The sequence below is a fragment of the Erithacus rubecula genome (assembly GCF_903797595.1).
Source record: "Erithacus rubecula genome assembly, chromosome: 2".
Classification (NCBI taxonomy): domain Eukaryota; kingdom Metazoa; phylum Chordata; class Aves; order Passeriformes; family Muscicapidae; genus Erithacus; species Erithacus rubecula.
In genome coordinates, this window is record NC_136685.1 from 91,885,723 (window position 1) to 91,912,051 (window position 26,329).

The following is a 26,329-nucleotide window of genomic DNA, read 5'->3' on the forward strand; positions in this document are numbered from 1 at the left end:
GGTGGGCAAACAATGGAAAAACAAGGTCAAGTCACACAGGGGTGTTCAGCAACCTTGAAGGCTTTCTGTAAAGGCCCACCAGACTCTTCCAGTCTGGCTCAATTAATAGGTATAACTAAGGAGAATTTTACCTATGACTCCTAGGACAACAGGCTCTTCAGACTTGGCATGTTGCTGGAACTTCTTGTGCAGCACTCTGTTCCCATTTCCTCTTGTCCTATTGACTGGCATGGTCAACAAGGGCCTGGATCCATTGTTGATAATCACCCATTTGGATACTTATAGACATTGATGAGATCTCTTCTCAGTCATCTCTTCTCCAGGCTGAAGAGGCCCAGCTCCCTCAGCCTTTCCTCATAAGAGAGATGCTCCAGTCCCTTAATCATCTGCCACCCTACGCTAAACCTGCTCCAGGAGCTCCATGTCTTTGGTACAGAACTTTTGCAATATAATTATTTTAAAGCAGAGGCCTTGGGTGTCTTTAGGAAAGTCTCTTCTGGTAAAATACACTTGCCTTAACATCTCCAGTGCAGGTGCCTACAGAGTAGTTTCCTATACCTGTCTAATCTTTTCCTGGAGAGATATAGGCTCTGTGAAGACATGATTCATTTGGCAAACTTCATAATCTGCCTTGGAAAGATTTAAGTCATGTTCTGGAAGAGTCTTTTCCCCTTTAAGTTGATATTATAGTGTCAAGAAGACTAGTTCAGGGCAGAAGTATCCCTCTCTGACTTTCTAAACCAGCATTCAAGACCAACAGGGCTACATGGATTTTTCTACACATCTTCTCAGACAAGGCATTACCAGAAAGGAGTATCTGGCTTTTCTGACCTTCAACACATTACAAAGCCTCTCTCTTTGTCTTGGCTTCCCTTAGAAGAAGGTGGAGTGAGGAAGGTGTGAGTTTTTGTGGGACAGAGGGAATTACTTTTTTCATAGTCATCATTGGATCCATGTAGGTGTTTTCACTAAAATGTGTGCTTTTAGAGGTCTACAGGTCTCACTTGAAGAGTTTAGTGGGTGATGTATACATTACAACTATGAAATGGATATCTTCCTTTTGCAGCCCTTGGCAACACGGATTGTCCTACACAGTGTGAAGTGACAAACCTCTAGCACTCTGCCCTTTTTTATCAGCTGTAGGACTGGCCCTATGTATGGTTAAGTGCCAATCAGCATGAGTTAGAGCTGTGAAATCACCTCCCAGAAAATTTTGGGAGAAGCCTCTTTCCAGTCCAAAGAACTTTCCTTAGACCAGGTAGGAAAGCAGAGAGGGTAGAAAGTCCTGAGCCCACCCGCAATCACATTTCCTTGTCCAAGAACATCAGATTTTTGGGATATAGGCTGAAAAATAAAAACATCCTATAAGGAGACTGTTTAATAAGTTGAGGCAGCCAAGTATGTGAAAACTCCTGTGATCTTCTCCAGCCTTGTTGGGATTGGCAGAGAGGTTTCCGAAGCACAAGAAGGTGGTCAGACACTTGAAAAGGACTGAAGTGCCAAGGGCCAGGTGGAAAAAAAAGATCTGTTAAATGTTATCACAGTATCTCTTCTTGGTGAGGTAAATTTCCAGGCATTTGTGACTTACTGTAATTTCATGTGCTGATTCTAGCCACAAATGCCTGTCTTTATTCAGTGTATGTCTGCTTCAGGATTTTATGCAATTCCATGTGAACTCATTCCCCTCAATATACTCCATCAATACACATGTTCTGCACTTTGTGGCATCTTATTCCTAAAAATAATTTTGTAGCAGATAACATCTTTCCTGCACCTGCACTGCTGTGATTTCTCTACCTGCCTAGAGGCTTGCAGAAACAAATGTGTAGAAGGAAGCCTCCTTTCAGCTTTTGTGGCTTTAAAAAAAAAACAACCACAGACTACCTGAAACTGATGCTGCTTTAGATGAGCTGAACTAAGCAGTGCAGTGTTGAGTACAGATGTGGTCATATCATATTAACCTCATCAATAAGGTAACAATTCCCTCTTCACCTAGAAGTCTCCATGCCCTGCACATCAAAGACTCCTGTAACCCTGGATCAGTGTGGGCACTGCTAGGTAGCTGTTCTATAAAGACACAAATCCCAGTACAGGTACTACAGAAAAACCCTTCTGACTTGATCTTACAGTGCTTTTCTTTATGAATCTTCTGTCTAAAACTGCAAGATTTAATTCAGGGAAAACCTGCACTAAGTGTAAACAAGAAAAATAGTCTCTAATAACTGCAGTTTATAGTTAATGGATCTATGAAAAGGTTTTAATAAGTTGGTCTAATAAGGTGGAATAGTTTTGGTGTTGGTGTAGACACACAAGCTGTTAAAACATTTTGCTGTAGTCTATATTGGTGTCTACTGTCGAGAACACTGCCTAGAAGGCAAATTTTAAATTACAATTAAAGTGCTGAGAGTCAGTGATGGTATTTATGAAAGTACAATGAATCACAGAATTTAAGATGCCATGAAAGTTACTGGCCTTAAGAATTTGTTAATTCTCTAGTTTCACAATCTTTATTGAGCACTAAGACTTCTCATGCCTTCCTTTTGCAAAAATGTGGCAACCCTACTGAAAAGAACCATAAGCAATACAGTTATTCAGGTTTAGAACATGTACAGAAATTGTACAAATTTAACTGTGGCTTAATATCATTTAAGTTACTCCATGCTCCATTTTTGAGTTTTAAGGTCCGGTTTCTCTGGCTCAGGGATGAGTTTAGGATCACAAGATACCTCTCTCAGGATACTTGCACTGTCAGGATGATGCATAAACTGATCCTTCACATAGAAGATAAAACTGGCTGTGTGGATCACAGTGAAATTCACAGGCTCGGATGCCATTCTGGTATTCAGAATGCTGGAGATCCGACCTTACCGTGGAAACTGGTGTTTGCTACTTTCAAAGGGGAAAGCCCGTGCCATCCAAGACATCTGGCTTGTTGTTGTAAACCTTAAAATTCCAGAGAGTAAAAGCCATTTTCAGGTACTCAATCACAAATCAGATTTGGGGTTATCAGTGTGTACATGTAAGGTTTAGGATACCTTTTAATCTATGTAAACAGTGTGCTTGAGAGCTGCATGTATTTATGTAGAGATCAAAGAGGTAGCAATGTCTATGGAGAATAAGCATCAAGAAAAATCATAGGAATGGTAAATGATCAGTTGTGAGAAGGAAAACTTGAAAAACTTGATTCTAGACATGACACAAATAGGTTGCACTAAGATGTGGCTCTGACATGTGCACACGGGGGTGGCGTGTTACCCACTGCCTGCAGCCTCTCTTTATTAAGGCTGGCTGCACTAGGTCCTGGGAATGCAAAGCAGCTCAGCCTCCAGCTTACCCCCACCAGCAGCTCCCTGCCTTTCCAGCAGCTGCTGCCTGCAGCTGGAATTGCACCATGCAGACACATGACGCATTCTCCCATGCCAGGGCTGAGCTTCTTTTCACCACCAGCTTTAGCCTTCTGTCCTGGGAGCATGACCAGCTCTAGGGCCTTTTCCCAGAGCTCCCATTTTTTCTGCTGTCCTGTCTTCTACACTCACTCTTTGAACATCACCAAGGATGTGCTGAAGTCAGTGAGGAATTTTCTCTGGCCATCAATTCCTTTCTCTGATGGCTTTGGGCTGGTTCTGCTATGGCCTGAGAATGTTCAGCAAAGCATAGAGCAATCTCCATATGCACAGAGATCAGCACAGTCACCAGCTGCCCCACTGCTGGAACAATACTGGGAATCAAGGTGGCAGTGGCTGGCTCAGCCCTGAATAATGTAGGGGCAAGGACCCCAGAGAACAGCCCTGCTTGCCTCCACTCAGGCTGTCCAATTCCTGGCTCCATAAGGATTGTCAAGGTGAGGGAATAAACAACCTGCCTGAGGAAAGCCTTGGTTAATGACTGTGATAATAATGCACTCCTTTAAGTGAATCTCCTTTAGCACCCACTAGATTCATTGGAGAAAGGCTCCACTTGCTTTTCCATGACTTTTCCATGTCCTTTCCCCATGCTGCTCTAGCTGCTAGAAGATTGTGTCCTTCACAGCAGTTCCTTTCACAGAAAGCAGAGGGTGGCAGGGCCAGTGTGATGAAAAGCTGTTGAAATGTACTTTTTAATGAGAAAATGAAGTGTTCTCCATTGCGGTATGATTACTCTTTTTTTTTTTTTTTTTTTCTCTCAAATTCAGCAAAAAATGAGGAAACAAAAAGAGGAACATGTGTTCATTTGTTGTAACTGGAGTTTGTGAAATGAGGTCTTCTTGAGAAAGCTACTAAACATTCATTTCAAAGAATATGGACGTTTTGGCATCCAAATTTTGCAGCGTGTCCAGAATATAATTAGCTCCTGAAGTGGTTTGAACTTGTAAATATGTCTTTAGATCATAAACTGGTCCAGTAGCTCATGCAAGCTTTAAAGCTGACTCTTGGAAAAACAAGACTTGGAAGGAGAACTCAAGCCACAATAGACACACAGTGGGACCCGAGAGAATTTTCTTCGTGCATATGGTTTATCTATTTACATATTTTACTGTAACCTTTTCAAAACCCTTGTGCCTCGGGCAGTGGATGAGATTACTGCTAGAACAATATAGGTAACTGTGGATGGTTTGAACTGTTTAGCTGCCAGTATATATTTCATTCACAATTTAAGCTTTAATTTTCACCAGGCAAGTGAGGAAGAATGAGAAACATCTGCATCTGTGTAGTAACTGTAAGAGGATCTTAGATGCAACTTTGAAATTAAATCTCACCTGTGCAAATGAGGCTGAGAAACATGTTGTCTGTTGGGTAAAGTGAGGTAAAAAGAAGTGGAATGATTTCCTACAAATAGGCTTAGTGGAAAAAATTGAAAGAAGATCCCAAAAGACACAAAGGATATTCCTGCTTCTCTTTTCTGGCTTCTCAAATATACTTTCCAGGCATGAAAGAACCAATTCAGATCAAACAAGCTGGTCCAGACCATTGCCCAAAACCTAAATAGTTAAAGTCTGCATAGTGCTTTTGAGCTATAAAGTACACTGTAAGTGCTAAGTATTATTATTACTTTGAATCAAACAAAACCCAAACCTGTTTGAGAGGTTCAAAAATATTTGCTTAACTTTTATGTATTTATTTTACATTCTGGACTGACTCTACGCTTCCTGTTGTCTCCTGGGACTGAAAGTGCAGATACTCCAATGCCACAAGGTGGCTGTGCTAGCAGTATTTCTGAGTTGGCTGGAGATGAGGTGCTCTGGAAATCTCACAAAAAAAGCCTTCTATGAGGCTCTCTCCACACAGTTAATCCACCTGGAAAGCGGCGGGCGAGGCGTTCGCTGCAGGAAAAGCTCCTGCTGAAGGCAGAGTGAGCTGCTGGGGAGTAGCCAGCATGGTATTACACTTTCCCAGCAGGAGCTGAAATTTGGAAGGTAGGTCTTTCCAGACCAGGAGCTGATGCAAGGGTTTTCAACAAGGCCTAGATGACTTAGGGACGTAGTTACCTTTGATTGCTTCCCTGCGTTAAGGGTTTTAAGGCTCTCACACAAGCTGTGATCAGTGACTACATTCCAGCCAGCACATGTCTTGGAGAAAGGATGGGAAGAGCACCATCTGCACAAGACAACCTCTCCTGTAATTAGTCAAATCATCACAAAGTCTATCTGCTTTTCTCATTTGATGTCTGTTGGGCTCACCTCTGAGGTTCGTGTATCTTTTGAAGTTGGATTGAGTCTATTAACCTCTTAACTGCTTCTGGCCCTACCTGGCAGAGCTGCACACTGCACTGATTCCTGGGGAATGCCAGGAAAATGTTGGCAAGGGAACAGATGCTGCTGGGACCCAGCAGAGAAGTGGTTAGCCACATGGATGTTGTTCAGTGCAATAGTCTGAAAGCTCATATTGTGAGAAGCACTTCTCACCATGTGTAAAGTCTGACACATATTTCAAAGGAACACTTTTTAATTACTGCTGGCAGGTCTTCCCCCACGCTGAAAAGTGACCTAATTTTTGACCCCAGCCACAGAAGAGTCTGTAAATCAGGCTGCCATTGTGGTAGCAATTCAAATAAAGAGCTGCAGCTTTGTTGCCTGCACAGGACTCCTACGTGTGCTGAGTGTGACCTACCAAAATGACTGTTCAGCTACAGACTATGAGTGGCTTGAAATAAGTCATCTTATGCCTCAGTTTCCTCATTTGCAGAATAGGAGGAACAGGAATGTCCCTTCTTACAAAGTGCTGTAGGACCTAGAGGGGAGGGTCCTGTCCCAGCTATCATTAACTACGGTGTACTTAGATGATGGGGACACAGACATGCCCTAACTCTAAATCTAGATCCAGATTTGCAGTAAGACTGATTTCAGAAGTGTTTCAACTTCAGATTTTAGTTCAGCCCAGTAATGTCACAGCCAGGATTAAAACTGAGTCTGGGTTACTCAAAAAGTGGGAAGTTCAGAGAACAATTTGGTTCAGAATTTTGTTGCTGTGGGACAAGGGGTAACCCTTTAGCAACAGTGCAACTCTTGAGCTGAAGTTTGAGCTGCAGCACACCTAACCCTAATTGCTGTGTTGCTCAGAACAGTGTGTTTTCTCAGTTTGGCACTCCATCCTTAGGCTCCAGCAAACTCAGTAAAAACTGGAGAGTTCATGAATAGCACCATGCCAATGAGAACTCAGGCCCTTTTTTCAGACATAAAGGGAAACATGACTTTTGGCTTATTTGACTAAAATAATCTGAAATTGAGCTATTATCATCTTTTGATTGTTTGTTTTCTATCTCTGCCTTGTGCAGAGCACCAACTTTTTCTCTGATAAAATTAGAAGAATGAATGATGAAGGAAGGAAACATTCAGTTAGGGGTAAAAGCCATATTTCTAATTTCTAATTTTCTTAAAAAACTCCACATACCAGCAAGCACTTTTTTAAGGTGTCTACCTCAGCTAGACAGAAATTTCGGAAATTTTAGGCAAGCCAATAGACTGATAGCTTACTAAAACAATGTTATGGTGTGCAAGGGGTCTAAAAGCCCAGCCTATCCTGGAGCTTGCACCTTGTCCAAACCCAAGGAGATTTATACCTTGAGTAACTGTGCTTGGTGTTTTCTGGAAAAAATGAAGACACCAAGCAGTGCTGTCCACCTGTGCTCTGTCTTGAATTGCAATTCTTATGCAGTGGGGTCCAGGCACCGGACTCTTTCTCTCACCCTCCCACACACCATTTATTTTGCACCAGAGGAGGGATGTAGGGGGTAAATACAAAGGGCAGAAAACAATAACTGAGTGACAAGAGAAGGAGAACTAAAATTCCTCCTAGTGGTCATTGCAGAAATCCGCTGTGTTTTCGTTATTATCTCAGGAAGGAAGTAGCAATGAACAGAGCAAGGCAAACGGTCCAGCCAGCACACCTGGACACCACGGTCACTTCCACCAGTGATCAGATGGCAAAGTGAGCTTTCATGTTACTGCCAAGTATGTTTCAAGCTGTTGCTCTTCCAAGATAAAAAAAAGGCATTGCAAGAAGCCTGTTGGATGATTTTGTACCCTGACTGAGGGTTATGTGTCCTTTAGTGTGCTGCACTATATGCACATATCCCTCAGGCACAGCTTCCCATAAATAATTCCCTGTCAGCACTCCACTTCAAATGATGAGTTTGCACCAGAAGCACCTCAGCTCTCCACTGTGCAGAGAAGGATGGGTAGCTGCACATGCCTGCAGCAGCACTCAGAGCAGGATGGATTACAGCAGGTATTCACTTTAAGGCTGGTGTGTTTCTTCTCTTTTGGCCTTTCCCAGAACAGCCATGCCAGGACGTGTCCTCTGGTCCTGATGGATTTTAAAAGGTGCCAGGGAGGACCTAGGTGGACAGTGTGATGTGGCTGTTATAGGTAAAGCAATGCCTAAACCTACAGATAGTTTTAAAATTCATTCCTACCAATTGTTTGTGTGAATATCATATGCAGGAACTGGAGGACACCATATGTATTTGTAACAGATGCTATACAGTGGCAGTGCATGAGAAGAATGTGAACTTAATTTTCTTGAAATTAAGAAAATTTCTGCGAGTCCACGTGAGAAAGAAAAAAATCTTTCCAGTTAGGAAAGTCCAGCTCTGCATGGTGCAGTTTTATCACCATAATCTCCCTTTCACTGAGTTAATTCCATGGTTTGCAAATGTGCTAAAACCCAAATAAATTATCTAAACCATATCTAGCCACTTATTATTTGCTGAAGTTTAGTGGAAAAGCTGACAACTGGAAAAAAAAAAACAAACCCAAAAAAAACCAACCAACCAGTTGAAGGGCTCCAATAAAAAATTCCACCAAAACAAGGAATTAAGGTCAGTGTGGACAGCAGACCATTAAATCACTGCAGCAAGTATTGCTGTTGTGATGAACACCCTAGATAAGGTGTGGGTACTAAAAATAAGCCAGAGTTCCTCAAATAGCTGTACAGCATGAAAATGATTTAGGAGAGAGGCTACATTTATTAACTAGTTTATTATAACAAATCTGGTATGACTTCATGTTAAAATGTTGGCGGGGTGTAATTCTTCTCTAGTTGGATACACTGAAGTTTATATGAGAGGCTGAGCTTTTTGGGTTTGAGCTTTCATTATCCTGCAAGCAATTGTAGCTGTGCACTGACACCACTAGGATGATAGCAATGATTTAACATGATAGTAACAGCAGTGCAGTCAAAGCTCCGTCAGAATTTCCATTTTAAACTCTGTTTGTTTAGAAATAATATTTCAACCAGTTAAAACAGCGTCAAGCACAAACTTGGCATTTGCAGTCAGCCTGGATGCCTGGATGTAATTACTTTCTGCTATTAAAAAAAAAAAAACCAAAATAAGAGTATCTTGATTTTTTCATTATTTTGAAAATAATTTTTTCTCTGTTGTTGTTCTTGCTGCCATTGTCCAGATGAAAGAAGTTTAATCTTAAAAAACATGGCTTTGCAACCACACTGTCCATAAAGAAAACAAATTGCTTTTGGCATTAAAAACAGAGGAGCAATTTAGGCCTGGATGAAGCTGATCCTGGGGCCCAGGGATCAATGGGAGCTTTGTTATCCACATCACAAGATGCAAGAGCAGTCCTGTGCCTTGGGAGATGGGAGATCTGAGATCCTGGTATGCACCCCAGTTTTACCCTATCCATATGTCATTCCCAGGGGATGGAAAGGAGCAGGAACTCCCCATGCTGGGAAAAGGTTTGTCTGCACATCAGCACTACACCCCTAAGCTCAAGATGCAGCAAATTCAGGTATGGAAAGTATTCCTGTTGCTCTTCCTGGACTTCCTGACAAAAAGATAATTCCCAATGCCAGATACAAGTTTGGAGATGGTGTGACTATGGGGTCAAACCTACAGCATTATTCCCAATGGGATAAATTCAAATTCTCAATTGGAATGTGCTGATTTTTTTTTTAAACCTCAGACTTAGCCCAACCTTTCAAGGATTTATCTATATTACATTCCCAGACAGGAAGAAGAACAAAACCTTACATTAAAATGAAGCCAAGACTGAGAACATGAATCCTTATTCAAAGAATAAAAAGCCCAATGTGGTCATACCTTAATTCAAGCATTGTAAACGCCAGTCAAGACTACACTAACAGCAAATCCAAATGCACGAAGGAAAATAAAGAAGGGCAAAACCACCCAGGCAACATTAATCCTCTCTGAAATCAACTCAGATTGCTGTTTCAGAGTTTATGACCTTAAATGAGAATGAATTGATATTAAAAGCCTCATTGCTTTCTAAAAATGTCCTTTTCCCTTTCCATGTGCCTGGACTTCAGGGAAGAATTAAGGCTCTTCAGGTGCCTTGAAACTATTTACTGCCTCTGATGCATAACTTTAATTTTGATTTACCAGAGTTTAAAAAGTCAGTGCAGATCTGATGGCAACAACTGTGTAAAGAAATGCACAAACTTTGGGCTCAGATGACTCATTTTTATGCTTGATTTGTGATTTAGCAGCAGCATATTAAAGTGGTGATACTTCTAAATACAACTGGAATGTTTTCATTTCATAAGGCTGTTTAATATATAACAAAACACCATAAAACAAGTGGGAAGCTTGTCTCATTGATTTTAATGGGAATTTGTTTCCCAAGAAGAATTTGCCAGTTCAGTATTTTCCTCGTTGTGCAAAAACAATTTGCATGGAAAATAGATTTGACTTACTTGGGCTTTTGATGCTGCAGAAAGAGGGAAAAACATTTTTGGGGGCTTCAAAGAACCAGCAGGCCTTGGCAGTGATGACTGCAGCATTTGCAGAGCTGAAGGCATTTGCAAAAGCGCCTCAGTTCCCATGGTGGGACAAACAGCAGGAGTCACATTTTCAGGAGGAACTATCCCTGTCCCTTCCTTTCTTGCACAGCTGGCCAGCCCAGGGCTGCAGGCATGTGTCTGGAAGGAGTTGGGCTTGGGCATGTCCAGGGAGAGGAGAAATGTATTTCCATCCACCTCAGCCCCTGCTTGACCGTACACATTGAAAAGCCAGCCAGGAGAGTCCTGAGGAAATCAGAGGGACCATTCCCCTCTCTCATTTCAGACCACCCTGGCACACACCTAATCCAGCAGTGCTCTAACACTTGGGATTTGGGTTGAAATACTGACACAAACGGCTGAAAAATTGCAGAACTTCCAGGTCAAATTTTCACAGGAAGGGAACGAAGTTGTGCATCATAATGACACTACACAGCATTGTGCAACACTCTTTGGAATGAAATTTGGGCCTGAATTATGTGGTTCCTGATGTGTTTGGTGAGAGTCACATCTTCCTGTGGACAGCTCTGGCAACAGCCACACTGCTGCCTCTTCCAACCAGCATGTTAACCCCATCCTGCTGATATCTGTGGACTTATGGCTTCCGTCACCTCTTTCCCTTCCTGCCTGCCCAGACAGAGACACGACCTTGACTGAGTCCCACACCTACAGCACATCTACAGCTTTTCTGCTGCCAGCTGGCAGCAGCTTCCTCCTCCGGGTGTATTCCCTCATCCTTCAGCCCAGTAAGGACCTCAGGCAAATATCAGAGCCTGGTGGAAGCAGCCTTCCCTGGACACCAGCCCATTTGGTCTCCTCAACAACATGCTGGCATCATCCCTCACCCTTGCTGGAGTTGAGCAGGAGCCCTGGGATCATTCCTGCCCACTGCAGGCCCAACTGTGCCTGTGCACACCCAGGGCATCAGTGTGGCCCCCTCCTTCTCTTTTGAGGACAAATGCACCAAGTGGAGCAATACTTCTGCCTGCTGAGCTTCCCATCCACTGGCATGGCTGACAGCACTGCTCCCAGTTTCCAAAGGGCTGTGGTTTTAAACAACTCTTCTTTTCATTGTAACTTCTTTTATTTAATTTAAGACTCAGAAAATTATACTGGCGTGGGCAGGAGCAGAAGAGATGGGTAGAACTTCATAACCTTTGGACTTTTTCAGATTTGCAAGTTGAAAATCCTGGGGGAGTTTTTCCAATATTGTTTTCATACTCTGTGTAACTGGAAAAGTGAAATTCTTCTGAATGAGCAGAGTGAGGAAAATACTTAGCTGTGACGATGCTGGGAAAATTCTGAGGTTATTTTTATCCACGCATATAATTTCTGGTCGGAAAAAAAAATTGCTTCAAGTGTTCTGAATATGTGAATTTCTTATCTTCTGTTAGAAAACATAAGCATTGGCAAGAGAAAGCAGACTTTCTTCATTAGTGCCAGAATATTTAACATAAGTTCCTCAATATGGAAAAAAGTAGTCAGAAGAAAAACAAGGAAAGTCATTATCTGTTTTTTTCCCCTTTTAATAACCTTTTCAGTAGCACAATGCATTCAAAGCTAGGCACATTCCCCTCAGTGCAATATGGTCTCAAGACATGATTTAGATGGAAAATTTAAGTAAGATTAATGCAATTTATTATCCGCCAGGATATCCCTACAAACCACACTGCTTGGCTGAATTTTTGATTCTCAATCTAATATTTCAGATGAGATTTCCAGATGGGTGTCTTACTCCTCTATTAGTTTAGTGAGGGTGATAGAGAGTTTGTAAAACAGGAGAGGTTAAGCTAGTTTTAACACTTGATTAATCATTTAAATTACTTTGTTACTGTTTGAATCCATTGACTTTTGTTTACCAAGCAACTCCCTGAAACCCAAAGCCAACAGAAACAGCAGGCAGCTTTCCAAGTTGTTAATTTATTCAATGAGTTCTTCAAAGGAGTTCTAAAAGGGGGAAAAAAGGAGCAAATTTATAGTTGCATTGAAAGCGCAGAGCAATTCTTGTTCATTGCTAGCTAAAAATGTCTAGGTTTTTATGACTCAGAAAAAAAGCCAATATTCAAATGTGCTGGCCAGCTCCGGGAGACATATATTTTTTTAAAGCAAATCAAACAAGTGCTTAATAGAGCCTGACTGCAAGTTCATGCAAATGCTGATTGAAATCAAATCAACTCGTGCGACAAGCCACACATTTCTCTGCTTTTTATGTGCAAATGTGACTTCATCTGAAGCAGGATTTTGTTCCCCTGCAGGAAAATTCAGCGGGAGCAGGATCAGGCCCGTAGGAAGTCAAGAGCACAGGGACAAAGATTTTTCAAAAGAAAGTATGAATGGGTGATTAAAAAGCCCCCTTCAGTGACACAATATACATGTGTACAGTTTGCAGTTGTCCTCTGGGGAAAGGAGAAAAAAAATCCCAAGCCCTAAATCATGAAAAAAAAGTCCAGCTTTTGATTCTGCATATTACAAAGTTCGAGTTTGGTAAATTGATTACAATTTCTTTACAGAGACCTATCAGGAATAAACCACTAAGTCTTAGACATAAATTTGAATTCCAGAGTCTCCAGCTAACCCAGCTCATAAATGAATTCCTAAATGCTGACTGTGCCAGAAGACCCAGTGCTGCAAAACCACTTGGCAGAAGCCATTAGTTTCAATGAGATGAACTGCTCTATTTAGCTCTCATTCAAAACTTTACAGAAATGCCAGATTTCCATAAACACAGGTTTCCTTGAATTTCCAGGGCTTTGATTAACTGGTAGATGAGGGTGTCTTACAAATATAGATTTGTATGCAGAGTTCAGCTCAGAAAGCAGGAGAGACTGGAAACAGACTATAGGCTTTTCTTTCTCTCTTTCTGACTTTTTCTCTTCCTGAGCTAACAGAAAGCAGGAAAACTCCTTTAGAATATTTTGGAACTAAGGCTTTAATAATTAATAATTACTCTATGGTTTAACAATGTTGTATATCATTTTCCTGCCATTTATATTGTGTGTTAAGCTTTTTTATGACAGATTAATATCCTTCAGCTTTTACAGCATGGTTTTAAAGTATTGAAGCAATGAAAGATGAAAAGGAAAAAAAAAAGCCCTTATTTTTCCCTCTTAAAAGAAATCAGCTTGTGAAATCTATTAAAGTCAAAGACTATCTCTTTTTTCTAGGGACATTTTGATGTTGCTTTTTCTTTTTCTTCCCTGTACTTTTTGTGACCCACCCATCAGTCTGTTGTGTTGAGCTTAGCAATAATTTTTGATACATTGACATTTATGTTTATTCAGGTTAGGTGAGCAGCAGATATGATGGCTGGGTTTTTTGTTTTGGTTTGGTTTTTGGTTTTTTTTTACTTGTTTGTTTTTTGGTGGGGTTTTTTTTTAATTTTTTTTTTCTCTGTTTGTGGGGTTTTTTTGGTTTTTTTTTTTTTTTTTTTTTTTGGTTGCATTTTGCGTTTGAGGCCAAGTTATGGATTAATGACTTTTATAGCCTGGATGTAAGAGCACTAAAGATTAGAAGATCTCTTTCTCTCCCATCTAATTTTTTCCCTCCACCAGCAAATGTTCCTAAAAAACACATAATCTCTATAGCACTATGGAGATCATCATAAATCTGTGAATAAATGGCATTACTAGCAAGAGTGCAAGAGCAGCACAGATGATAATATGCAACTATGGTTTATTAACCTTAAACCCTCTTAAATCAGTCATGGAACCATAGCAGCCAAGAAAACTATTGTGGTCAAACCCCGTGAACTCCAGCTTGCTTTTAACACTAGGAATAATTCCCCTCTTCTCCAGCTTTTCTACATCTCTGCTTCCAACCAGAGTTTCTGCAATAAAAATTGCAGTTGATGTGCCTGTTTTTTGGTTAGGCTCCGGGAGTCTGATTCAGCATTTTAATTTTTTCCCTTTTCCAGGAGAGCCTGGCAGTGTGGGTGCTGAGCCCTGGAGGCTGTGTGTGGCCCCGTGGCTTGGCACCCACGCAGCCCAGTCCCGCTGCAGCTGGCAAAAACTGCTGGGATTTCAGAGCTGCACAGCAGCACCACGTTGGGCCTTTGGCATCACCCCACCCTCCCTGAGCACTGCCTTTGAATGAGCCTGTAGCCTTTGACCATCTCTGGATAACAGGCTTTCCAGGGCATTCTGCTCTGGCTGCTGAATTGAAAAGGTTGCTGAAGGCTCTACGTGCAGAAATAAATGTGGTCTGGCTTTTCACTGAGAATTCCCCTCGTTTGCCATTGGCTTTTCCTGCAGGACTTGCTAGCAAGAAGTCGAGTTTGGGTGTAGGTGATTGACAGGGATTGTTGTGTGGACAGAGGTGGATTCAGGCAGTGAGGAGAATGCTGCCATCAAAGCTGCACAGCAAAACCAACAGAAAACCAAAGGCAAAACTAAAGAGCATTTAATTCACCAAACTGTGCAAAAGATGCTAAGAAGCTAAAGATCTGAAAGGAACTAGGAAAACAATGAATGGTCCTGCTGAAAAATGAGAGCTGCAATGTGAGGGTTTCAAGAACTCCAAAAATGAGCTGAGAAGTTTGGTCTCAAACAGAATGGGAAAGTAATGTTTATAGAGCACTTAGAGTCATGACATGTATTGGGATACAAAATCCATGCCTCAAATATTCAGACTTCAGGTTGGGATAAACATAGTATTGAGTATAAACTTCAATTTGACTATTGAAACGATATGATCCTTTTTACCAAGGAATGACTGGTGAAATAGAAAAAAACCCCTAAACCCGAAACCCCAGAGATAATTTACTACTGTTGTATTATTTCTCCTTACAGAAAAATCTAACAGGAAGAAACCACTGAAACATAGTTTAGGTCTGAAGAACCATGTTTCTTGAGTATCTGTAAATCTATGAACATCCGGCTGCTTTGACTGGTTTCTGTGAGCCCTAAAGCCCCAGCTTTGATCAAAGGCCACACACAGATCACAGACCCTGCAGAAAAACCTTGCCTTGGCCTGGCACAGAGGCTGTCTGTCCATCTGAGACTCGGTGTCTGAGACCCAGCCACAAACCTTGCCTTTCCTAAGAGAAATGGACTGATTTTTCTTCTTTTGAAACAGCCAAAGCAAGTCCTGCTGGTATAGCCAATGGTCTGGTGTGCAGAAAACTCAGGCTGAGGGATCTCTGACAGTGGCTTCCTCACCTGGGTAAAACACAAACCTGTGCCTTCTGTAAACCCTGGGAGCAGCTTCTACAGCCGTGCTGAGGTTTGTTGTGAGAGTGACAGTGGGAGTTCAACAGTAGGGCTGATTGAGGGCCAAAGAGAAAAGACACATAAGGGAAAAATCTAATGCCCATTCTGAGAGCTGGCTGCAGGTTTTCCAGTGCAAGCTTCCCTCATCCTGCAGTGCTGCAGGCAGGCTTGTGAGCATCATTCCTCTATTAGTAGCCAAATCACTCTCTGCATTTTGGAAGCAAGGAATATTGAAGGGCTCTTTGGAGGAGTTTTGAGAAAAGGTGTAAATTGTGCTCTCCACTGAGCAGAAACATGTGGGATATCATCATCACAGCATTTAGTACATCATCTATACCATCCACAGGTGGCAGAGATGCCACAGAATTTCCTTGACAAAGATTTTGTATCTCCCCAGGATTAAGAGGCTTGTGCAGAACAGAGGGAATGGAGAATAAGAGAAAGCAGAATTTGTCACCTCTAACACTAAACAAGCCATTCATTCACTTTGTGTGTTAAACCTTGTGCCCTGTACATGTGCACAGAGATGCAAATCCATCAGGGGGGCATTTGTTTGAGAGGGGGATCCAGCTCACTCTTTTAGGAGAGGAGTGGGAATGTCTTCACATGTAACTCACCCTAAGTAAAAAACGCCTCAGTAAAATTCACACAAGAATAAAAATTTATGCATTTATAACTGGTTCCTAATAAAAAAAAAAAAAAAAAGAAAAAAAAAAGAAAAGAAAAAAACCAATAATTTTCAGTTTTTCTTGCACATTTTGAGTACATGAGGAATTCTGCCAAGAATTTTTATTTCAGATAACGGATTCCAAGACCCCATTATCAGAGTGGAGGAATACCCTCTGTTCATGTTTTTGCCAAAACCAAATGTGGAAAATGCTCAAACCACACCTGTTTCAGTTCTACAGCACACACACTTCTGCTTGCCAGCTCCCTAGCTGTTAAAATTAGTTAGGGGATTTCTGATACTTTTTTTTTTTCCTTTTCTATTTTGTTTTCTTTTTCAAGGCAGTTACAGGACAACAGTAGCAAGGGCATGTGGTTAGCTCATAGGGATGTGAGAGGGAAAGCAGAAACACTTTAGAACTTTAGAACTCAGTTGCACAGAGGAAGATTTGGCTCTCATATTGAATATTAGTTAGTGTGAGGGTTCTCCCTGTGGGCATCAGTGAGGGAATGTGAAGTTTCTCTGCTGGTCCAAGTGGGTTTGCTCAATTCTCTTTTGAGGTATTGCCTGCTGGGGCTCAGCACAGCACCTGAGGATGTCTGTGTTATAAAGAAGGACTGAGAAGGAGGGTTTTTTGAAAGAAATGCTCAGTGTAAGAGACAGCAAGGGTGATGACAAATGGTGGTGTCATTCAGAAGCTTTGGGGAAACTGATGCTTTTGGAAATGCAGCAGAGTGTTCATTTCTGTGTCCTCCCGTCTCCTCAGGAATGTAAACTTGAGTTTATTTAAAACTTACCCTGCTATTGTACCCCCCAGTCCTTGTATCAGTCAAGTGGATAATCACCCCATTAGCACCTTGGACTGCTGCTCAATCCTCCACTATCCAGCCTCTGGCCTTCCATGCTCTGAGTGAGCAAGGGAAATCTCCCTGGTGAGCAGATTTGAACTAACTGTGCCACATTATACAACAACCAGGACTTGGTTGGTCCTCCCCCTAAAAATTTCTATAAAATGTGCACTATAAGATTTGGGCTATAAAGGATTTTTATATGGCTGCTTTTTAGTTGTCTGTAAATATATATACATGTCGTCTATACTACATTAGCACAACATATCACAAAACCAGTACTTCTGCTACAGAAATGATGAGTAAAAATAATAGCCTCAGAAAAAACTGAACAACTTTCCCAGGATTTTCTTTTTCTCATTTTTAGAAAATTGCTGTCTTTAGTTTCCTGCATAATGTTGGCTGGAAATACTCCACTCTTTTTCACTTTTGTTTATACTCATTCTCAGAATTTTCACTGTAGTACTGTGACTTAACTTCTGCTATGGGAGGGACCTTTTGCTATTTTAAAATTAAAACACAAGGTGCCTCATGCCCTCCTTCACTAAAAAAACCTTCTAATTTTGTTTGCATTGTAAGCAACAATAAATATTATGAAAGAATCTCATGGTTCACAGGTTATGCAAAACTCTTATATGGAAATTTTCTTCATGTTTCATGAAAGAAGCATGTTGAATTGAGAAGGCTGCTCACTGTCAAACACTGAATTAAAACTAGGGAGCATCAGTACCACAGTATTATAAAGGCAAAGGAGACATATTTTTGCAGAACAATTTTCAAATTTGAATTTGACATTTGAATCCCAGAAATTCAGATCTAACTAATGGCTCTAGGAACCAAACACAAATGAATTTGCATTCTTTAATATTTATTCCTCAAACTAACATGTCTTTTCCTTTTTTTTATTTGAGAAACCAAATCCCACTCTCTCTTCAGTGTCTCCCGAAAATTGTTAATTAACAATTTCACAATTGTATAAACACCTGGATAGTTTTTCTTTCTTGAAACACAAAGATTTCAGCAGTCTGCCACTTCTCCTGCCAATCAGAAGAGGAGTTTAGAGCACCCACCTCCCTGCCCATGCCCTTGATGGTGACTTTTTTTAGGGCCCTGATGTTTATTTGGCTACTCACACCATTCAGTACATCACATGCTCTATTATATTGTGTAATTTTTGAAAGCCTAAATGTCGTGCAGTAGTAGTCAAAAGCCTTAAAATGTCTCTTATATTTATGTAGTCATTTTTATCAAGCGAGTTATAATCTCACCAGAGGATGTAATCAGATCTGTCCAAGGAGACTGATGTTCATAAAACAATGTTGGCTAACATTATTTCCTTTCCAGGCTTTTACTTCTTCTTTGATTATATCTTGTGTCAGTTTTATTCCTGGTTCTGCAATTGGAAACCCACAATAACAGGGCTATAATGTTTCACAAATCTGCTCATGGTCAGCTCTCCTGTTGATTCAAACTGTGAGCATTTAGCTTTTTTATATTCTTTTTTCTTTTTTTTTTTTTTCCCCACAAGAATCCAGAACTTATTTAAGTAATTTAGGAATCCTCTCAAAAAATGCGTGCAGAACCAAAGCAGGACACTATGTGCTGGCATACAGAGATGAGTTATGGCAACAAAACAACTTACCACCCACCCTTTGACAAGCTGCCTGTGCACTGTGACTGTGATGAGGCTATCCTGAGGTTAGCTACACCACACGAGTAGGATGAATTCTCAGCTCCAGCATTCCAAGGTGGTTATAGTGCTTTGGCTGAGGAATGGCAACTTCTTCATGGTGTTGCCACGGCATTGTGTTGAATCTGCAACGAGGAGTCACTTATAAAAATGGGGCACGTGCTCATAAGTCCTTTAGGTTCATTGAAATTGCATCCACCACCTCATTCAGTGATCCAAACTTACATTCACACGTGCAAATACTCTTTTTTTCCATTGACAGTCAGTCAGGTTGTGTAGCAGAAATCTCTGCTAGCTCTGCCACTGGCAGGTATGTCCATGAGGCAGCAGAGCACACCCTGCACTACAACCAGACAGTTTCCAGAGCTCTTCTGCATGTGCACCAAGCCTATCAGAACTGTGAAAACCACTTGGTACTTCTTGTTATTCCTTTCTTTCCTGCCTATTTATGCAAACAGCTTTTTGAAAAAACACACAGAAACTAATCTTTCCTGGCAGAAGTGTTGGAGTTTTTTGTGTTTTTTATATTCTATTGGTTCAGGAATGCTTTTGCACTTAACACCTCCGCAAACTTTTTTTGGTGACACAATATCTCATCTGGTAGGTCCATTCTGAGATGGCTGGCTGGTGTGCCAAATGCAAGCTCCAAACCCTATCTTCCCAGGTGCTAAATTACCTTTCCTGATAGTCTGAGCAAGATCTGGGGAGGTGTTTGGTTTAGGCTTGAATGGTACACTCAGATCTCAGCCATTATCTCTTCCGGACACCCAATAGCCCTGTGAATATTCCAAACTGATAATGTCAGCCTTGAGCTAGAGGTGGTCTGAGAAAGCACTTTTCCCTGCATTCTTCTTGAGCAGAGAACAAATGTGGGTGTTGTAGGGAAAAAATGCAGAGCAGAGGTGTGTGTGTAAAGTCAGGGTTGTGGATGTGCTCAGGCCACAGCTGCCCACAGTGTGTCGCTTGCTAGAATGGGATAACACATCTTTGAACATTCACTTGAGCCTAGCCTCTGCTCTGGCACTTCATATACAACTTGTTGTGACTTCCAAAGGGCACCTCCCAGCCTGAATTGCAGCCCAGAGGCCATCCAGGAATGCCACCAGCAGAGCATGAGCTTAGCCAGGACAGTTTTAGCTGGCAGCTCCTGGTGAGGGGGCCCAGCTTTCTGCTCTTGTACCACCCCTGGTCTCTGTCTCAGTCCAAGCAAATCACCAGTGCTGTCCTTCCTCTCCCTGGCACAAGAACTTCAAACCAAATCTTGTGCCAGGTACCCTGGGCAGGAAATCACCCAGACATTGCCAGAACCCAGCAGTGTGTCCATTCTCATCACCTTGGTGGGAAGAGATGAGATTCCTGCTCCTCAAAGAGCAGCTCATCACCAGCTACCTGGGCATCTGCCCTGATTCTCCTTGCAAAAAGAGGACACTGCTTTGCTTTTATTCCTGGTGTTTTGTGCTCTGTTTTTCTTTCACTAGTGTTTCATGGTCTCACACAGACGTATTTCTCCGAAAAAGCTCCTGTGCATAAGTATTTCTGTTTTCATTTATGACCTTAAGGGAAAACATCTGTTGCTGTTGCTGTTGCCATTTGTCTTCAGCTTTCCTTGTAGCTGTTGTGTTACTTGTGGTATCATCATTCTTTCTGTATCCCCACTATCTTTCTGCACTGTATCTCCCTGTCTCTGTGATAGGTCATATGCTGGTGTCAGTGTTTTCCGGGACAAAGTCAAATTCTTTATTTTTAAGAGGTGTTTAAGTTAATCTCTTGTCTGTTACTCCCCTTTGAGGTTTTAATGTTCTATTATCTTGTTCCAGATGAAATTTTCTCGTCTGAAATAGTCCCAGAGAGATAATGTACCTCAAAATTTGAATTTTCTTGTTTTTCTCTGCAATGGAGAATTGTTGGACTTTCTCTGGCTTGTTTTTCAGCTTTTAAAGCTGTATTATTGGTGTCTGGGTGATGTTTGTTAACAGCTGTTGTAGGAAAATATTGTAAGCAAAAGAGAGGCCCAGATTCATCTGATTTATACCATCTCTCTAAGTGCCTTGTCATTGTTTTATAAAGCCAGTGGGGAGAAAAAGAGGACAGCTAGATCTTAAGTGAGTGAATTTGTCCTCACTTCTTTTTTGAATAAACCACCAAATAACATAGTGAGACTGTAGTGCAACCATTCTCCTCACTGAGGCAATTCAGGAAAGGGTTAGAACTCCTGCATGCTCCAGTCTCAGGGGCTCTTTTCCTGTGAAATCAAATGCCTTGCCAGGCTGGTCTTCATGTTATTTCCATCACTAGATGCTCCTTGTACTCTGCAGGCTCCCTCTAGTTTTTAATTCCAGACAAGGTTCAAAAAAAGGATTAGATTGTAGTGGAAATCTAGAAATACTCTGTCAATCCCTTTCTTCCTAGAGTTATGAGGAGAAAATGACAAATGCTACTGCTGAGACACAAGCCAGTCTCTGATCTTAGTATATGAAATGCTTTCCTAGGGATCTCCCACAGCCTTTATACAAAGGGTTTTCAAATTTCCAACCTAGGTTGTGAATAGAAATACTTTTCTAGATATCCTAGATGGAAAGAAAACCTTACTGTAAATCTCTGATGGCCAATCTTTTTTCTCCCATAGTTCAGCAAAATTCCACCTGAGTGATGCAGCAGAAAAAAAACCCCCAATTTTATCAAAACAAAGCAATGAAATTCTTTTAAAGGTTGAAAAAAAATCTTTAAAGGGGAGAAACACCTGCATGCACTCAGGGAGCCCCAGCTGAGTTAAAAACACAGATTGTGTGTTGTGGAAGCTCAAGCCAAGCAGTGAATGATGAAAAAAACCCTCATTTAATTTCTTGGCTTCTGCAGTCTTATCAGAGTGTTCTGCCCAGCAGAAATGAGCCCTGTGAAAAATGTATATCCCCAAGTTCAAATGTGCAGTGTAAAATAATATCTAAAAGAAGTTAATTCCAGTGCTTGTTCCTTAAATAGTTTTCAGTGCGAGAGATGGTTTTATAATCATGTGTCTGTGATCAGAGACTTTTGGATAGACACCAAATCAAAACATCAGCAAAGAGAATGGGGTGATGTGGAAAACTGATTTATTCATTCAGAGTCAATAAAGTAAGCATGCAGTAGCTGGATTGTAAATGGCCCTGTGGAGAAGATTTATAAGCCTTAACATGGGGAGACAGGTTTATCCCAGTTAAAAGCACATTTTGACTGGAAGAACCCGTCACCATGTTTATAAAATGGGGCCTTGCATGCAAGATGTAACCTTAGGCCTGTGTGAATTTGAAATGGGCAAACAATGTCATCTGCAACCATGTTTTTCATCTCTAAAGTGGAGAGCTAAAATTGACCTGAAAATATAAAGAAGATAAAAATTCTAAGCAAAATAATTCTAGGCCTCAGCAGGAATACGTACAGTGCTTAAAACTTCCCTTTGCTCCAGATTGCTGTGTTTATAAATCAAAATTATATGTCCAGTGGGGAAAAGGGAAGTAAAACTGCTTCCAAATGAAAAAAGGACAAGTGATTCATTTCTGCTAAAATCATAATTGAAAATACAGAATGTAGAAATGCTCTTGGTTTACGCTTGTTTTTATTTGCAACATTTGCTTTGTTGCAGTTAATATGAGACTGAAAAAGAAACCATTTAAAGAAACCATTCACCACTATAAATCTTTCAACTATTTGAAAAATAATACACATTGCAGGCTTTCTGCACCCTATAAAATAGAGCTTCATCTTTACCAGGGATAAATTCACTTCCTTCGATTTCCTGATAGAACAAGCCTTTCCAGTATTTCATTTATTAAACAAAAATATCTTTATTGACTGTAGTTATAAACAACTCTGAAGAAACCCTAGTGAAATCTAATGAGGTATTTCCCTTTGCAGCATGACAAGGTTCAAATATGTGCATGTGTGCAGTAAGGAAAATAAAATTGACTCTGACAATGAGATACCCCAGCGAGCTTCTATCTTTGCAACAAATGTGCTCTAAATTCCAACGTGCTTTGACAATTACCATTTATTTCAATGCATCCTCCCCAGACACTCATTCTGCAGAGCCAAATTCCCATCTGTGGAAGTCAGAGGGAGGCTTGCCATAGGTATCAGTGTTGGAAAGATTTGATCCTTGCTATGTTTAAAAGCAATCAGAGGGATGCAAAATGAAAGGAAATGAATGTGTTTACCTCTTGAAGTTCCGAGGACATTGGAAAAACATATGTCTGGTATTTTTATTTTGGAGCTCTCACATGCTGACACAACAGCAACTGACCTTCATGAGTTAACAAGATGCCTCTTCAGGGCCTTCACAGGCCATTTAGGGGTGCAGACAATTATCTTCCAGTGCAATAAGTCAGATTCTTCTCTCTAGGTATGACATGCCCTTCTGTTAGTAAAATATTGCTCCCAGGAGTTCATCTGTGCTGGAGACTCTCCTAGGGTTTTGGCTAGACATAGAATGGAGTCCTTGGGTTTAAAGATGTGCTGCAAACATAGCCCATTGCACCAAGAGGTGGATAAGGCTCCCTTATGGATAAGGAAAACTTAAAAGCAAAAGCAAAACAGAACTGTTGTGGGCATCTCTGGGAAGAGGGGGACTATACTAACAGAGGGGATCTGGGGTACATGTGAAATGAATCCTTTTGCAATTCAATCACTCATATGACTCTCATTATCAATAATGAAAAGTTTTTAATGATAGTAACAAAGAGATAAGGCAACAAAAAGAATGATAAGAGCAATTGTATTATCATAATTTATTTTTAAAATTAATATATGTAGAAAATAAATATAGATTCAGATGTTAAATTAATTTAAACATTTAAGTAGATATCACTGGTCTTCTGAGATGGTTGTGTACATCAGCAGGCTTAGGTCATGGGGTGAAGATAAAGACTAAGCAACCAGATTAATGCCACAGAGCCAGTTATCCTATAACTCTGGGAAGTCATATCAGTGAAGGAGAAATATCAGCAACATACCCTCAAGTCCCAGTGACTTTGCATTGCAGGATCAGCTCCTCACTTCCTCCATGTGCCACCCATGACTTGTCACAGCTCAGCACTGCAGGAAAAATTATGGACATTTCCAGTCAATTCAGAGAACAAACAAAACACAAAAGAATTGTGATGAAACTGGGAACACCCTTCAGGCAATCCCACAAATTAGATGAATACTAAAGAAAAAATGCTCACTGTACACAGATCACATAATCTTGGAGAAAAGCCGGTTTCCAGTAAGAGAACTTGGATATGTGAGAAGAGTTGAAAATGGAGAAAAATCAGTTCTTGCCTTTCAACACAGAAAAAAAGTTTGAGCAGCCTTTGAAATGCAGTGGTGTGCTGTTGATTCCTATTTCATGGTTTTCATGAAGGGATGGTCCAGTCTCCAGTGTTGCTCTACTATTGCTGAGGTGTTGAGACAACGCGTAAAAGGAAAACTGTGACAACAAAGGAGAGTCTCCCTTTCTCAGATGCCATGTGAGTACCACCAAGCAGTTCTTCTGTTGAGGCCTCTGGTATTTTTATTTCTATTCCAGCTGTTCCTCAGAATGATTGGTAGAAAGGTGTTACCCCAAGGAAGGCTAGAATTGCTCCTCCAGCTGTTGGGTTTATTATCTACATATTAATATGGGCATAGAGAAGACCTTTGAAGAGAAGACCTTTTGTGGCACAGCTCCAACATGTTGGTTCCACAGTGCTCTGCACTGTTGGTCCCCTGCACTTACTTATCTCTGACAAGCAATGTAATCACTACAGGCCTGACAACACTTCCCATTTCCTAGAACTTCTCCAGTTTAGAGTAAATCTCTTTTCACAAAACTAGGAATACAATTAGTAACACTTTCATCAAGTTGTTGCCACCCACAAGGGAGGCCATGAGCTCAGAACCATACCAGCTCCTTGTTGTACTTGCAACTTGCTAAAAAACTTTGGTGGGTGAGTTCTAGTTACTCAGACTGACTTTTGCTGTGCAGCTCACAGAGGGACATTAATAATTGTGCTGTGGATTGGGATGCACTTCACAGGTGTGACAGTAGAGATGCTTTTTCAGAGCAATAAACTGAATTTTTTTCACATAGTCAAAGCACAGATGAGGAACTGGGTGACAGAAACATTGCGTGACTTACCCAGGGTCACACAGGAAGATTGTGTCAGGGCTGGAAACTGAATGTGAAATTTCCAGCTCCCAGTTAGCTCATTAATTATTTTATCATCTTCTGCCACAATAGGAAGATTACTGAGAGTGCAGTCATTCCTCACATAACTGCTGGGAATGCTGAATTGTTCCAAGAGTACATAAATACATAGGGAAAGAGCAGATTTGAAAAAGACTTGATAAACATTGCATTCAAATCTGTATTTCCTCATTTGTGTGTTCATCTATAGCCTAGCTGTAATGGTACTAACACTGCATATCAAAACCCATGGATGGGAACCCAAAAACTCTGGAACACTGCCTTCAATATGTTCACATTGTCCTCTGTAGATGGCAATTTCTGTCCTCATAAAAGTGTGACTTGTTTTTTATTATGTGTAGCAACACCCCCTCCCGCTGAAAATATCCTCTTATTTCTCATCTTTGACTAAACAAACCACTCAAAAAAGTGAGAGCTTGTGACACTCATCAGCTTTGAAAGTGAAGCAGTTAATGCAGACTCCTACCTTAGCCAGCCTTCATATTGCTGGTTACTTTGCATTTACTTCTTGATGCTTCCACCTTTATATTTGTTTTGCTTTATATTGTTGCCTATGCTTTTTTAAAGGTGACTCCATTCCAAATGTACTTGGTGGGGCTGTGCTTAACATTTGTCAGTGGTCTAAATAGATTTAAAATAGATTTGAGGTGACATAAAAGCAGAAAGGATGAGCATACTATCCAGTCTGACTTTTCTGTGCAGCCCATACTATAGAATTTCACTTCCCAGTTCCATGACACCCACAGTTCTTAATTAAAACTTTGGGATTTTTGCTAAACCAAACAAAGCCCACAGCAGGAGACTTCTAGCTAACTCTCCTACCCAGCCATGTTGTCTCTTGCTTTAACTTTTATAATTGTCTTTGCAGTAAAACAGTAATAAACAATGTACACAAAGGCAGAAGAATATCAGCTGGAAAAGGGTCACTAAGTAGTTGGACTGTGATATATAATACTCCTGAAAAAAAGTCAAAGCAATTTGGGGAAAATATGGTATGATGAATTACAGGAAATAGTAAATTACAGAAAAGTGTATTCTCTGCTACTTTTTCATAAATCCCTTGAAACTATTGTCATGAGATGATGATTAGAAATTTCAGTAACACAGTGGTAGAAGCAGCCCGACTCAGAGACTGCATTTTTGGTTTTGTCTGCAAAACTTCCATTGTTGAATGCGTGAAAAGTGCAAGAAACTGCATATATGTGAATTAACATTAATCCATGCAAACAACAATTAGTTTAAACATTGTAATTTATCTTCAGATATATTATTTGTAACTTCTAAGTCAGGTCCATGGATCTGAGCTCATACAGGGCTTAAATTTGGCTTTCTATTTTCATTATGAACCACCATTGCAGGTTGCTGAATAGAATTGTGCAAATACTTTACACTTTCATAATTGCCATTCAATCTGCCAACGTTTCCTTGAGCACAGTTTTGTTATAGAAGCACCCTTAGCACCTTGGCCATCTAAGTATAGCTA

General features: G+C 40.8%; 1 protein-coding gene across 1 annotated transcript in view; it reads left to right on the forward strand.

The window, feature by feature from the left end:
* MARK1 (microtubule affinity regulating kinase 1) overlaps positions 1-24,455 on the forward strand; it is a 213,509-nt gene extending 189,054 nt beyond the window's left edge. The window contains exon 17 of the mRNA XM_079299257.1: positions 24,444-24,455. Coding sequence (XP_079155383.1) covers positions 24,444-24,448 — 5 coding nt within the window. The 3' untranslated portion in view covers positions 24,449-24,455. The remainder of the gene's footprint in view (positions 1-24,443) is intronic.
* Positions 24,456-26,329: the final 1,874 nt, after the last annotated feature.